At 47.3% G+C, this 15127-nt stretch overlaps 1 protein-coding gene across 1 annotated transcript in view; it reads right to left on the bottom strand.

Annotated features, from left to right (window-relative positions):
- The window catches only part of sumf2 (sulfatase modifying factor 2), an 86177-nt gene that overhangs the window by 30332 nt on the left and 40718 nt on the right, over window positions 1-15127 (bottom strand). The window contains exon 6 of the mRNA XM_068010016.1: window positions 14269-14324. Coding sequence (XP_067866117.1) covers window positions 14269-14324 — 56 coding nt within the window. The remainder of the gene's footprint in view (window positions 1-14268; window positions 14325-15127) is intronic.

The following is a 15127-nucleotide window of genomic DNA, read 5'->3' as shown; positions in this document are numbered from 1 at the left end:
GCTGTCACTGAGACTGCCCTCAATGCAGCCCAGCCTCTACCAGTCATGGATGAGCTGGACATACAGCCAACCAAATCGGAACTCAGTGATGCCATTGATTCCCTAGCCAGCGGAAAAGCCCCTGGGAAGGACAGCATTACCCCTGAAATAATCAAGAGTGCCAAGCCTGCTATACTCTCAGCACTACATGAACTGCTATGCCTGTGCTGGGACGAGGGAGCAGTACCCCAGGACATGCGCGATGCCAACATCATCACCCTCTATAAAAACAAAGGTGACCGCGGTGACTGCAACAACTACCGTGGAATCTCCCTGCTCAGCATAGTGGGGAAAGTCTTTGCTCGAGTCGCTCTGAACAGGCTCCAGAAGCTGGCCGAGCGCGTCTACCCTGAGGCACAGTGTGGCTTTCGTGCAGAGAGATCGACTATTGACATGCTGTTCTCCCTTCGTCAGATACAGGAGAAATGCCGTGAACAACAGATGCCCCTCTACATTGCTTTCATTGATCTCACCAAAGCCTTTGACCTCGTCAGCAGACGTGGTCTCTTCAGACTACTAGAAAAGATCGGATGTCCACCAAAGCTACTAAGTATCATCACCTCATTCCATGACAATATGAAAGGCACAATTCAACATGGTGGCTCCTCATCAGAGCCCTTTCCTATCCTGAGTGGTGTGAAACAGGGCTGTGTTCTCGCACCCACACTTTTTGGGATTTTCTTCTCCCTGCTGCTTTCACATGCGTTCAAATCCTCTGAAGAAGGAATTTTCCTCCACACAAGATCAGGGGGCAGGTTGTTCAACCTTGCCCGTCTAAGAGCGAAGTCCAAAGTACGGAAAGTCCTCATCAGAGAACTCCTCTTTGCTGACGATGCTGCTTTAACATCTCACACTGAAGAATGCCTGCAGAGTCTCATCGACAGGTTTGCGTCTGCCTGCAATGAATTTGGCCTAACCATCAGCCTCAAGAAAACGAACATCATGGGGCAGGATGTCAGAAATGCTCCATCCATCAATATTGGCGACCACGCTCTGGAAGTGGTTCAAGAGTTCACCTACCTAGGCTCAACTATCACCAGTAACCTGTCTCTAGATGCAGAAATCAACAAGCGCATGGGTAAGGCTTCCACTGCTATGTCCAGACTGGCCAAGAGAGTGTGGGAAAATGGCGCACTGACACGGAACACAAAAGTCCGAGTGTATCAGGCCTGTGTCCTCAGTACCTTGCTCTACGGCAGCGAGGCCTGGACAACGTATGCCAGCCAAGAGCGACGTCTCAATTCATTCCATCTTCGCTGCCTTCGGAGAATACTTGGCATCAGGTGGCAGGACTATATCTCCAACACAGAAGTCCTTGAAGCGGCCAACACCCCCAGCTTATACACACTACTGAGTCAGCGGCGCTTGAGATGGCTTGGCCATGTGAGCCGCATGGAAGATGGCAGGATCCCCAAAGACACATTGTACAGCGAGCTCGCCACTGGTATCAGACCCACCGGCCGTCCATGTCTCCGTTATAAAGACGTCTGCAAACGCGACATGAAATCGTGTGACATTGATCACAAGTCGTGGGAGTCAGTTGCCAGCATTCGCCAGAGCTGGCGGGCAGCCATAAAGACAGGGCTAAATTGTGGCGAGTCGAAGAGACTTAGTAGTTGGCAGGAAAAAAGACAGAGGCGCAAGGGGAGAGCCAACTGTGCAACAGCCCCAACAAACAAATTTCTCTGCAGCACCTGTGGAAGAGCCTGTCACTCCAGAATTGGCCTTTATAGCCACTCCAGGCGCTGCTTCACAAACCACTGACCACCTCCAGGCGCGTATCCATTGTCTCTCGAGATAAGGAGGCCCAAAAGAAAGAAAACACTCAAGAGTTAAAACACATTTCTAATAAAATCGCTATCTTCGGTCAGTTGAGAGGTGAAAAGGGAAATCACCCCTCTATCATTTCCCACCTGTTCATAAGACTCTTCTTTTGTCAAGTGCTCATTCAGAGGCAAATTACTCATTCAGTACCTCAGTCATGTCCTCTGCCTCCAAAAGATGATTTCCATCACCAAGAGTGGCTCAGTAGCACCACTACTGACCGAGCTGGCCGAGTGCTGAAGGAGATATCTGCTAGGGGCGGCACAGTGGCGCAGTGGTTAGCACCGCAGCCTCACAGCTCCAGAGACCCGGGTTCGATTCTGGGTACTGCCTGTGTGGAGTTTGCAAGTTCTCCCTGTGTCTGCGTGGGTTTCCTCCGGGTGCTCCGGTTTCCTCCCACATGCCAAAGACTTGCAGGTTGATTGGTAAATTGGTCATTATAAATTGCCCCTAGTATAGGTAGATGGCAGGGAAATATAGGGACAGATGGGGATGTGGTAGGAATATGGAATTAGTGTAGGATTAGTATAAATGGGTGGTTGATGGTCGGCACAGACTCGGTGGGCCGAAGGGCCTGTTTCAGTGCTGTATCTCTAAATAAATAAAAAAATAAATAGACTGTGTATGTGGTAGCTGGTGAGGGAACCAACAAGAGAGAAAAACATACTTGACCTTGTCCTCATCAATCTGCCTGCCGCAGATGCATCTGTCCATGACAGTATTGGTAGGAGTGACCACTGCACAGTCCTTGTGGAGACTAAGTCCCACCTTCACATTGAGGATACCCTCCTTCGTGTTGTGTGGCACTATCCCCGTGCTAAATGGGATAGATTTTGAACAGATCTAGCAACGCAAAACTGGACATCCATGAGGCACTGTGGACCATCAGCAGCAGAAGAATTGTACTCAACTACAATCTGTAACCCGGCATATCCCCCACTCTGCCACTGCCATCAAACCAGGAGACCAACACTGGTTCAATGAAGAGTGCAGGAGGGCATGCCAGGAGCAGCACCAGGCATACCTCAAAATGAGGTGTCAACCTGGTGAAGCTACAACACAGGACAATCTGTGTGCCAAACTGCACAGGCAGCATGTGATGGACAGAGCTAAGCGATCCCATAACCAACGGATCAGATCTAAGCTCTGCAGTCCTGCCACATCCAGTCGTGAATGGTGGTGGACAATTAAAAAACTAACTGAAGGAGGTGGCCCCACAAATATCCCCATCCTCAATGATGGGTGAGCCCAGCACATCAGTGCAAAAGCTAAGGCTGAAGCATTTGCAACACTCCTCAGCCAGAAGTGCCGAGTTGATGATCCATCTCGGCCTCCTCCTGAAATCGCCAGCATCACAGATGCCAGACTTCAGCCAATTCGATTCACTCCGCGTGATATCAAGAAATGACTGAAGGCACTGGATACTGTAAAGGCTATGGGCCCTGACAATATTCCAGCAAGTGTACTGAAGACCTGTACTCCAGAACTGGCCGTGCCCCTAGCAAAGCTGTTCCAGTGCAGCTACAACACTGGCATCTACCCTGCAATGTGGAAAATTGCCCAGGAATGTCCTGTACACAAAAAGCAGGACAAGTCCAACCCGGCCAATTACCGCCCCATCAGTCTACTCGCAATCATCAGTAAAGTGATGGAAGGTGTCATCAACAGTGCCATCAAGCGGCACTTGCTTAGCAATAACCTGCTCAGTGACACTCAGTATGGGTTCTGCCAGGGCCACTCAGTTCCTGACCTCATTACAGCCTTGGTTCAAACATGGACAAAAGAGCTGAACTCAAGAGGTGAGGTGAGAGTGACTGCCTTTGACATCAAGGCAGCATTTGACCGAGTATGGCATCAAGGAGCCCTAGCAAAACTGTGATTAATGGGAATCAGGGGAAAACCCTCCGCTGGCTGGTGTCTTACCTAGCGCAAAGGAAGATGGTTGTGGGTGTTGGAGGTCAATCATCTGAGTTCCAGGACATCACTGCAGGAGTTCCTCAAGGTAGTGTCCTAGGCCCAACCATCTTCAGCTGCTTCATCAATGACCTTCCTTCAATCATAAGGTCAGAAGTGGGGATGTTCGCTGATGATTTCACAATGTTCAGCACCATTCGCGACTCCTCAGATACTGAAGCAGTCAGTCTGTGTAGAAATGCAGCAAGACCTGGACAATATCCAGGCTTGGGCTGATAAGTGGCAAGTAACATTCGCACTACACAAGTGCCAGGCAATGACCATCTCCAACAAGAGAGAATCTAACCATCTCCCCTTGACATTCAATGGCATTACCATCGCTGAATCCCTCACTATCAACATCCTAGGGGCTACCATTGACCAGAAACTGAACTGGAGTAGCCATATAAATACCGTGGCTACAAGAGCAGGTCAGAAGCTAGGAATCCCGTGGCGAGTAACTCACCTCCTCACTCCCCAAAGCCTGTCTACAACGCACAAGTCAGGAGTGTGATGGAATACTTTCCACTTGCCTGGATGGGTGCAGCTCCAACAACACTAAAGAAGCTCGACACCATCCAGGACAAAGCAGCCCTCTTGATTGGCACCCCATTCACAAACATTCACTTCCTCCACTGACGCACAGTGGCAGCAGTGTGTACCATCTACAAGATGCAATGCAGCAATGCACCAAGGCTCCTTAGACAGCACCTTCCAAACCCGCGACCTCTACCAACTAGAAGGACAAGGGCAGCAAATACATGGGAACACCACCACCTGCAAGTTCCCCTCCAACTCACACACCATCCTGACTTGGAACTATATCGCCGTTCCTTCACTGTCGCTGGGTCAAAATCCTGGAACTCCCTTCCTAAAAGCACTGTGGGTGTACCTACCCCACGTGGATTGCAACGGTTCAAGAAGACAGCTCACCACCACCTACTCAAGGGCAATGCGGAATGAGCAATAAATGCTGGCCTGGCCAGCGATGCCCACATCCCATGAATGAATTTAAAAAAATAGTCCAGTGACAATACCACGACGCCACCGTTCCCCTGCACCATCCAGGACAAAGCAGCCTGGTTGATCGACACTCCATCCATCACCTTAAACATTCACCCCCTCCACCACCAGTGACAGCAGTGGGTACGATATACAAGATACACTGCAGCAACCCACAAAGGTTCCTTCGGCAGCACCTTCCAAATCCGCAACCTCTACCACTTGGAAGCATAAGGGCGGCAGATGCATGGGAACACCACCACCTGCAAGTTCCCCTCCAAGCCACACACAATCCTGACTTGGAACTATATCGCCGTTCCTTTACTGTCACTGGGTTAAAAACCTGGAACTCCCTTCCTAACAGTGCTGTAGGTGTATCTACACCCCAAGGACTGCAGCAGTTCAAGAAGGGAGTAACTAAGTAATCTAAAGGTAAGTCATGACAGCTCGCACCCGTGGTATGCTCCTTCTGCGCTATGTGGGAAATCAGGGATGCTTCCAGTGTCTCTGACGACCATGTGTGCAGGAAGTGTCTCCATTTGCAGCTACCTGCATTACAGAGTTAGAGCTGTGGGTGGATTCACTGTGGAGCATCCGCGATGCTGAGATCATCATGGATAGCACGTTTAGTGAGGTGGTCACAGAGCAGGCAAATGCTGCAAAGACAGAAAGGGAATGGGTGACCACCAGGCAGAGTAGAGGAAGGTAGGTAGTGCAGGAGTTCCCTGTGGCCATCCTCCGCTCTAACAGATATACCACTTTGGATATTGTTAGGGGAGATGGCTCAGGGGAAAGCAGCAAGAACCAAGTTCATGGCACCATGGGTGGCTCTGCTGCACAGGAGGGTAGGAAGAAGAGTGGCGGGGCTGTAGTGATAGGGGATTCAATCATAAGGGGAACAGACAGGCATTTCTGCAGTCGCAAAAAGAGACTCCAGGATGGTATGTAGCCTCCCTGGTGCTGGGGTCAAGGACGTCTCTGAGCGGCTGCAGGGCATTCTGAGGGGGGAGGGCGAGCAGCTAGTTGTCGTGGTACAAATCAGTACCAACGACATAGGTACAAAAAGGGATGAGGTCCTGCAAGCTGAATATAGGGAGTTAGGACGTAAATTAAAAAGTAGGACCTCAAAGATATTAATCTCAGGATTACTACCAGTGCCATGTCCGAGCGAGAGCAGAAATAGCAGGATATAGCAGATGAATGGCTGGAGAAATGGTGTAGGGGGGAAGGATTCAGATTCCTGGGACATTGGGACTGGTTCTGGGGAAGGTGGGACCAGTACAAGCTGGACAGGCTGCATCTGGGCAGGACTGGGACCAATTTCCTCGGGGGATAGGGGGGTAGGGGTTGGGAAGGTGTTTGTATGTGCTTTCGGCGAGGGTTTAAACTAGAATGGCAGGGGATGGGTCTCTGAGCAGGGAGACAGAGGAGAGGGAAACAAGGATAGAAATGAAAGACAGAAAGGTGAGAAGCAAAAGTGGAAGGAAGAGAAAACATGGGCGAGAACAGATGGTGCCAAAGTGCAAAATAAAGCTAAGATGACTAACAATGTTAAAAAGACAAGTCTAAAGGCATTGTCTCTGAATACGTGGAGCACTCGCAATAGCTCTTACCTTCCGGGAGCGGAGCGGAGTGGAGCTCTTCCAGCGCTCCGGAGTTTTGAAAAAAAAAGCCAACAGTGATGTCAGAGGAGAGCTGCAAGCTGATTGGTTGGTGAGTAGCAGCTGTTAGTACATTTAAATATCTTTTAAAAAGGGGAAAGTCTTTTTTGTTGAATAAAAAACCTCTGGTGACAAGGTGAGTACTGGTGAAGTGTTTTTTTTTAAGACTTCAGATTGGAATGGGTAGATCAAGGCCACTAGTGTAATTAGTATTTTTTAATGAAGGGAGTAACTAATCTAAGGGTAAGTCATGATAGGAGAGCTCAGCCCCAGTGATATGCCCCTCCTGTGTTATGTCAGTGTCCCTGACGACCATGTGTGCAGGAAGTGTATCCATCTGCAGCTACTGGCTACCCGCATTACGGAGCTGGAGCTGCGGGTGGATTCACTGTGGAGCATCTGTGATGCTGAGGAAGTCGTGGATAGCACGTTTAGTGAGGTGGTCACAACGCAGGTAATGGCTGCACAGGCAGAAAAGAGATGGGTGACCACCAGACGGAGTAGTAGGTGCAGGCAGGTAGTGCAGGAGTCCCCTGAGACCATCCCCCTCTCAAACAGATATACCGCTTTGGATACTGTTGGGGGGTGAAAGCAGCAACAGTCAAGTTCGTGGCACCACGGAGGGCTCTGCTGCACAACAGGGAAGGAAAAGGGGTGGAAGAGCTATAGTGATAGGGGATTCTATCGGAAGGGGTACAGATAGGCATTTCTGTGGTTGCAAACAAGACTCCAGGATGGTATGTTGCCTCCCTGGTGCTAGGGTCAAGGATGTCTCGGAGCGGCTGCAGGACATTCTGAAAGGGGGGGGCGAACAGCCAGAGGTCGTGGTCCATATTAGTACTAACGACATAGGCAGAAAGAAAGATGAGGTCCTGCAAAGTGAATAGAGGGAGTTAGGCAGAAGGTTAAAAAGCAGAACTTCTAGGGTGCAATCTCAGGATTACTCCCTGTGCCACGTGCTAGTGAGGGTAGGAATAGGAGGATAAGGCAAATGAATGCGTGGCTGAAGAGCTGGTGTAGGCGGGAGGGCTTCAGCTACTTGGATCATTGGGATCTCTTCTGTTGCACAGGTGACCTGTACAAGAAGGACCGGTTGCATCTAATCTGGAAGGGGACCAATATCCTTGCGGGGAGGTTTGCTAGTACTATTCGGGAGGGTTTAAACTAGTCTTGCAGAGGGGTGGGACCCAAAGTAGTAGTCTCTCAGATGAGATAGTTACGGCAAATGTAGAGGTTAAAGTAAGCAAGTCCAGTAGGTAGGCCGGGCAGGGGCAGGACAGGGAGTGTGGAAGGTCTGGTAGGCTAAACTGCATTTACTTTAATGCAAGAAGCCTTACAGGTAAGACAGATGAACTCAGAGCATGGATCGGTACATGGGATTGTGATATTATAGCTATTACTGAAACGTGATTGAGGGATGGGCAGGACTGGCAGCTCAATGTTCCGGGGTACTGATCCTTCCAGCGTGACAGACGTGGAAGTAAGAGAGGAGGGGGAGTTGCACTATTGATTAGGGAGGACATCACGGCAATACTTAGAGAGGATATTCCAGGGGGGAAAGTCCAGCGAGGTCATATGGGCAGAACTTAGAAATAAGAAAGGGGTGATCACTTTGATGGGATTATACTATAGGCACCCCCCCCAATAGTCAGAGGGAAGTGGAGGAGCATATATGTAGGGAAATCACAGATAGGTGTAAGAATTATAGGGTTGTAATTGTAAGTGATTTTAACTTCCCTAATATTGATTGGGACTGCCTTAGTGCTAAGGGATCAGATGGGGAAGAATTTGTTAAGTGTGTCCAGGATAGTTTTCTGAAGCAGTATGTGGATGGCCGTACTAGAGAAGGGGCTACACTCGACCTCCTCTTCGGAAATGAGGATGGGCAGGTGGTTGATGTGTCAGTGGGGGAGCACTTTGGGACCAGTGACCATAACTCTATTAGCTTCAAGATAGTTATGGAAAAGAATAGGACTGGTCCTCAGGTTGAAGTCCTAAATTGGGGGAAGGCTAATTTCGATAGCATCAGACAGGAACTCTCAAAAGTTGAACGGGAGAGGCTGTTTACAGGTAAAGGGATGTCTGGCACGTGGGAGGCTTTTAAAAGTAAGATAGGAAGAGTTCAGGGCCGGCACGTTCCTGTTAGATGGAAGGGCAAGGCTGGCAAGTTTAGGAAACCTTGGTTGACGAGGGATATTGAGGGTCTGGTCAGGACAAAGAAGGAGGCATGTGTCAGGTATAGGCAGCTGGGATCGACCGAGTCCCTCGAGGAGTATAGGGGATGTAGAACTACACTTAAGAAGGAAAATAGGAGGGCGAAAAGGGGCCATGATATTTCCCTGGCAGATAAGATAAAGGAGAATCCTAAAAGATTCTACAAGTATATTAAAAGGGTAGCTAGGGAGAGAGTAGGTCCCCTTAAGGATCAGTGTGGCAATCTATTTGTGGAGCCATGGGAAATGGGCGAGGTCTTAAATGAATATTTCTCATCCGTATTTACCGTGGAGAAGGCCATGGAAGCTAGTGAGTTCAAGGGAGGGAACAGCAATATCCTGAAGCATATCAACATTACAAAGGAGGAGGTGTTGGAGGTTTTGAAGCGCATTAAGGTGGATAAATCCCCAGTGCCTGACCGGGTGTATCCTAGGATGCTATGAGAAGCAAGGGAGGAGATTGCTGGGGCCCTGGCAGAGATTTCTGTATCATCGTTAGCCACAGGTGAGGTACTGGAAGACTGGAGGATAGCTAATATTGTGCCTTTATTTAAGAAGGGCATCAGGGATAAGCCAGGGAACTACAGGCCGGTGAGCCTTTCATCAGTGATGGGAAAGTTATTGGAAGGGATTCTGAAAGACAGGATTTATATGCATCTGGAAAGGCAAGGTCTGATTAGGGATAGTCAGCATGGCTTTGTGCATGGGAAATTATGTCTCACGAATTTGATTGAGTTTTTCGAGGAGGTGACCAAGAGGATTGACAAGGGCAGGGCGATGGACATTGTCTACATGGACTTAAGCAAGGCCTTTGACAAGGTCCTGCATGGTAGGCTGGTCCAGAAGGTTCGAGCACATGGGATCCAAGGTGAGCTAGCAAATTAGATACAAAATTGGCTTGGTGATAGGAGGCAGAGAGCGGTAGTGGAGGGTTGTTTTTCAGATTGGGCTGGTGACCAGTGGTGTGCCGCAGGGATTGGTGCTGGGCCCTCTGTTGTTTGTCATATATATTAATGACTTGGATGTGAACGTAGGGGGCATGATTAGTAAGTTTGCAGATGACACCAAAATTGGTGGTATAGTTGACCGTGAAGAAGGTTGTCTAAGGTTACAACAGGATATAGATCAACTGGGAAAGTGGGCCAGGGATTGGCAAATGCAATTTGACGCAGACAAGTGTGAAGTGATGCATTTTAGGAAGTTAAACCAGGGCAGGACATATACACTGAATGGCAGGGCCCTGGGGAGTGTTGTTGAGCAGAGAGACCTTGGGGTGCAAGTACATAGTTCCCTGAAAGTGGCAACACAGATAGACAGGGTGGTGAAGAAGGTGTATTGCATGCTTGCCTTCATCAGCTGAGGGACTGAGTACAAGAGTTGGGACGTCATGTTACAGTTGTACATAACGTTGGTTAGGCCGCATTTGGAGTACTGTGTGCAGTTCTGGTTGCCGCACTACAGAAAAGATGTGATTAAGCTAGAGAGGGTGCAGAAAAGATTCACAAGGATGTTGCCTGGTTTGGAGGGCCTGAGTTATAAAGAGAGATTGGATAAGCTGGGTCTGTTTTCCCTGGAGCGAAGGAGGCTGAGAGGGGACATAATAGAGGTATATAAAATTATGAGAGGCATAGATAGGGTAGATAGCCAGAGTCTGTTTCCCATGGTAGGGGTGACTAAAACTAGAGGGCATAGATTTAAGGTGAGAGGGAGGAGGTTTAAAGGGAATCAAAGGGGTAAATTTTTCACACAAAGAATAGTGGGTATCTGGAATGAGCTGCCAGAGGAGGTGGTGGAGGCAGGAACAGTAGCAACATTTAAGAGGCATATGGACAGGCACTTGAATGAGCAAGGCAGAGAGGGATATGGAATTAATGCAGGCAGGTGGGATTAAGTATAGATAGGCATTATGGTCGGCATGGACGCGGTGGGCCGAAGGGCCTCTTTCTATGCTGTACGACTCTATGACTCTATGACTGTAATAAAGTAGATGAACGAACAGCGCAAATAAATATAAACGGTTATGATATAGCAGCGATTACGGAGTCATGGCTGCAGGGTGACAAAGGATGGGAAATGAATATCCAGGGATATTCAATATTTAGGAAGGACAGGCAAAAAAGGAAAGGAGGTGGGGTTGGGCTGTTAGTAAAGGAGGAAATCAATGCAACAGTGAGGAAGAATATTGGCTCGGAGAATCAATACGTGGAGTCTGTATGGGTGGAGCAAGGAAACACCAAGGGGCAGAAAACATTGGTGGGGGTTGTCTCTTGGCGCCCAAACAGTAGTGGAGATGTAAGGGATGGCATTAAGCAGGAAAGCAGAGACACATGCAATAAGGGTACAACTGTAATCATGGGTGAGTTTAATCTACATATAGATTGGTCAAACCAAATTAGCAATAATGCTGTGGAGAAGGATTTCCTGGAGAGTGTACGTGGCAGTTTTTTAGATCAATACATTGAGGAACCAACTAGAGAACAGGCTATTCTAGACTAGGTATTGGGCAATGAGAAAGGATTAATTAACAATCTTGTTCTGCGGAGCCCCTCGGGGAGCAGCGACCATAACATGACAGAATTCTTCACGAAGATGGAATGTGAAGTAGATGAATCCGAAACTAAGGTTCTGAATCTAAATAAAGGAAACTACGAAGGTATGAGGCGCGAGTTGGCTATGGTAGACTGGGGAACGTTACTAAAAGGGTTGACAGTGGATAGGCAATGCATAATATTTAAAGAACGTGTGCATGAATTACAACAATTATTCATTCCTGTCTGGCACAAAAATAATACCGGAAAGGTGGCTTAACCTTGGCTTACAAAAGAAATTAGGGATAGTATTAGATCCAAAGAGAAGGCATATAAAATTGCCAGAAAAAGCAGCAAGTCTAAGGATTGGGAGCAGTTTAGAATTCAGCAAAGGAGGACAAAGAGGTTGATTAAGCAGAGGAACATAAAAACTGACTGTAAAAGCTTCTATAAATATGTGAAGAAAAAAAGATTAGTGAAGACAAATGTAGGTTCCTTACAGTCAGAAACGGGGGAAATTATAATGGGGAGCAAAGAAGTGGCAGAACAATTAAACACATACTTTGATTCTGTCTTTACAGAGGAGGACACAAATAACATGGATTGAGACTTGGTTGACAGACAAGAAATAGAGAGTCGGAATAAATGGGTCTTTTTCCGGGTGGGAGGCAGTAACTAGTGGGGTACCGCAGGGATTAGTGCTTGGGCCCCAGCTATTCACAATATATATTTATGACTTGGGTGAGGGAACTAAATGTAACATTTCCAAGTTTGCAGATGACCAAAACTGGGGGAGAATGTGAGCTGTGAGGAGGATGCAAAGAGGCTCCAGTGTGATTTGGACAAGTTGGGTGAGTGGGCAAATGCATGACAGATGCAGTATAATGTGGATAAATGTGAGGTTATTCACTTTGATTGTAAAAACAGAAAGGCAGATTATCTGAATGGTGATAGATTGGGAAAGGGGGAGGTGCAACAAGATCTAGGTGTCCTTGTACACCAGTCGCTGAAAGCAAGCATTCAGGTGCAGCAAGCAGTTAGGAAGGCGAATGGTATGTTGGCTTTCATTGCAAGAGGATTCGAGTACAGCAGCAAGGATGTCTTACTGCAGTTATACAGAGCCTTGGTGAGACCACATCTGGCGTATTGTGTGCAGTTTTGGTCTCATTATCTGAGGAAGGATGTTCTTGCCATGGAGGGAGTGCAAAGATTTACTAGGCTGATTCCTGGGATGACAAGATTGACATATGAGCAGAGATTGGGTTGACTGGGCCTGTATTCACTAGAGTTTAGAAGAATGAGAGCGGATCTCATAGAAACCTATAAAATTCTAACAGGACTAGACAGGCTGGATGCAGGGAGGATGTTCCTGATAGCGGTGGAGTCCAGAACCAGAGGTCACAGTCTCAGGATACGGGGTATGCCATTTAGAACCGAGATGAGGAGAAATTTCTTTACTCAGAGGGTGGTGAACCTGTGGAATTCTCAACCGCAGAAAGCAGAGGAGGCCAAGTCATTAAATAGATTCAAGGAGAGAGATATGTTTCTTAATGGCAAAGGATATAGGGAGAAAGCGGGAACGGTACTGAATTAGACCATCAGCCATGATCTTTTTTGAATGGCAGAGCAGGCCTGAAGGGCCGAATGGCCTACTCCTCCTATTTTCTATGTTTCTAAGGCAGCTTATCACCAGCTTCTCAAGGGCAATTAAGGATCGGTAACAAGCGTTGGCATCCTATGAACGAACTGAAAAAAATTTTTAGGAAAGGAGGTCAAAGAACAAGGTGGCAGACGCCATGGACAAGATCTGTATGGTGAGGCTAGGTGGAAACATGGAGGGAACAATGTAATAATGGTGAAGTAGAAAGACTTTTGGAACATCATAAACAGACAAAGTCAGGATACCCAAACCAGAACAAATCAAGGCAGCCAACCCATCCAAGAGGGAACATCGTGTGAACTGGGTGAGACCAATTATGCAGGAGAGAAGAGGCAAGTTTGGGGGGAGGGAAACAGAAGCTGTAATTGAGGTGAGTCTTGGGGGCTAGGGGAGGTGGCGAAAAGACATGAGGTAATGGTCAAAGCAGAGCAGTAGTAGTTCAGATACTTTGTGATTAACTCTGGGCATATGGGTCTCGGGTAGCATAGTGATCAAGATGGGCAGCTTTAGAGAGAAAAGAACATCAAGGTGGCAACTTAAATCCTGTTCACAAAATATCTCAAGCCACCTGGTTGGTCAATTTCTGCTATTTGCCAATTTGACTACGGTTGGTTTGAAAAAGGTAGTGAACAATTTCAGGCTCCATCCTATGCAGCTTATCCCTAAGTAGCAGTCACTGACTGAATCAAACAATTCTGATGTTCACGTTTGATCTGTTGAATATCTGGCAGAAAATCAGGCTAGTGTTTATTCAGCCCATCAGACATGCCAGTGTTTTGAAGCAAATGCCTTACAGTTTTGATACCTCTGAAACTACATTTTCAATTGTTAGAACTTTGGACGGCTTGACTTGATGAATGCACAATAAACAGTCACCTTATAATTACATATATATATAATATATGAATTACATTAATAAAGTCATACACGCTCTCCTGGTCACTCATTGGGAATACACAGTGTGCTGCAGATTCCAGTCTATGCATCTGTGCAGTTAGTTGATTTGTTGGGTGCTATGATTGGCTTCACCATCCTTCAATTAAAGAGGACAGTAAAAACCAGCGAGGGTTCGCAATCCCGAAGGTTATCCAACAATCCACTTGGGAAATACATGTACAGGGATTGAAGTCAACTGTGATCCTCTCTGGGATCAAATAGCTTGATGTTGCTCAGCACCTTGACCCATATATAACCACTGGCAACTTGGGTGAAGTACTGAAAGCTGCTGGAATCTCAGCAAGAGTTACCAACTTCAGGAGAGAGACAGGTGTTCTATCTATCTGCATCTATGGTTGTCCTCAATGATCTTCAAAATTTGACATGCTGCAGCTCACACACATACAATTGTTATATTCCAACTGTAATCAAAGTTGCTTAAAACAAAGTACCTGCCAGAGATTTGTGCGATTTAGCTGAAACTTGTTTCCCCATGGATATATTCGACCTGAAAACAGAGACGAGAAAAATATTTTAAATTATAGAGCAAAATGCAAGTCACTTGGTGCTGCACACAGCTTTATCGTGGACAACGTTACATAGTGCAGTCCACAACGCTGAGGAAAAAGAGAGATAAAGGGATGTGGAAAAGGGCAGCACCTGGGATCAGGGTAAATGATTATGTGGAGGATAAGCCCAACTCAGACTGGATATGACAAATAGATGGTTTCAATTTTGTAATTCTATGTAGCTACATGCAATATTACTGTGTTGCTGGGGGACAATTTGATTAACCTTCCCTAACATGGCCCCTCTTAGACCACAAGGCATTACTGCTGATCCTGATGAGCAATTATAATCGAGAGAAATACCCGAGGTGAATAAGAGGGCAGCATTTTCTGTTGCTGGTAAAAACTGAAACCAGTAGAAAATGACCAACTTTCTCTTTCTACTCCTTAAATCGCAATGGAGAGATGCACATGCATACCAGTCCCTTGTGAAACTGTACACGGGGAGTCAAGGCCAAATATACTCTTCAAGTGAAATGGGGTTAGGAGGAGGCTGGGGATGGGGGCTGGCGAGTGGGGGGGAGGTGTGTCGAGAGGAGGTAGGGTGGAGCAGGGGCTGAGGGGAAATGAAGAATGGGGTGGCAGAGAGAGGAAAGGGTCTGAGGCTAGGTGGAAGGAGGAAATGGTTAGAGGCCAAATTAGAAAGAGAAGAAAAACAGATCAGGAGGAATTTTTTTATTCTTTCATAGGCAAGGCCCATCCTTAATTGCCCTTGAACTACGAAGCTTATTAGGCCATTTCA

This window comes from Heterodontus francisci, chromosome 30 (assembly GCF_036365525.1).
Source record: "Heterodontus francisci isolate sHetFra1 chromosome 30, sHetFra1.hap1, whole genome shotgun sequence".
Taxonomy (NCBI): Eukaryota; Metazoa; Chordata; class Chondrichthyes; order Heterodontiformes; family Heterodontidae; genus Heterodontus; species Heterodontus francisci.
Note: the sequence above shows the minus strand (reverse complement) of the source record. Positions and strands in the feature narration are given on the sequence as shown.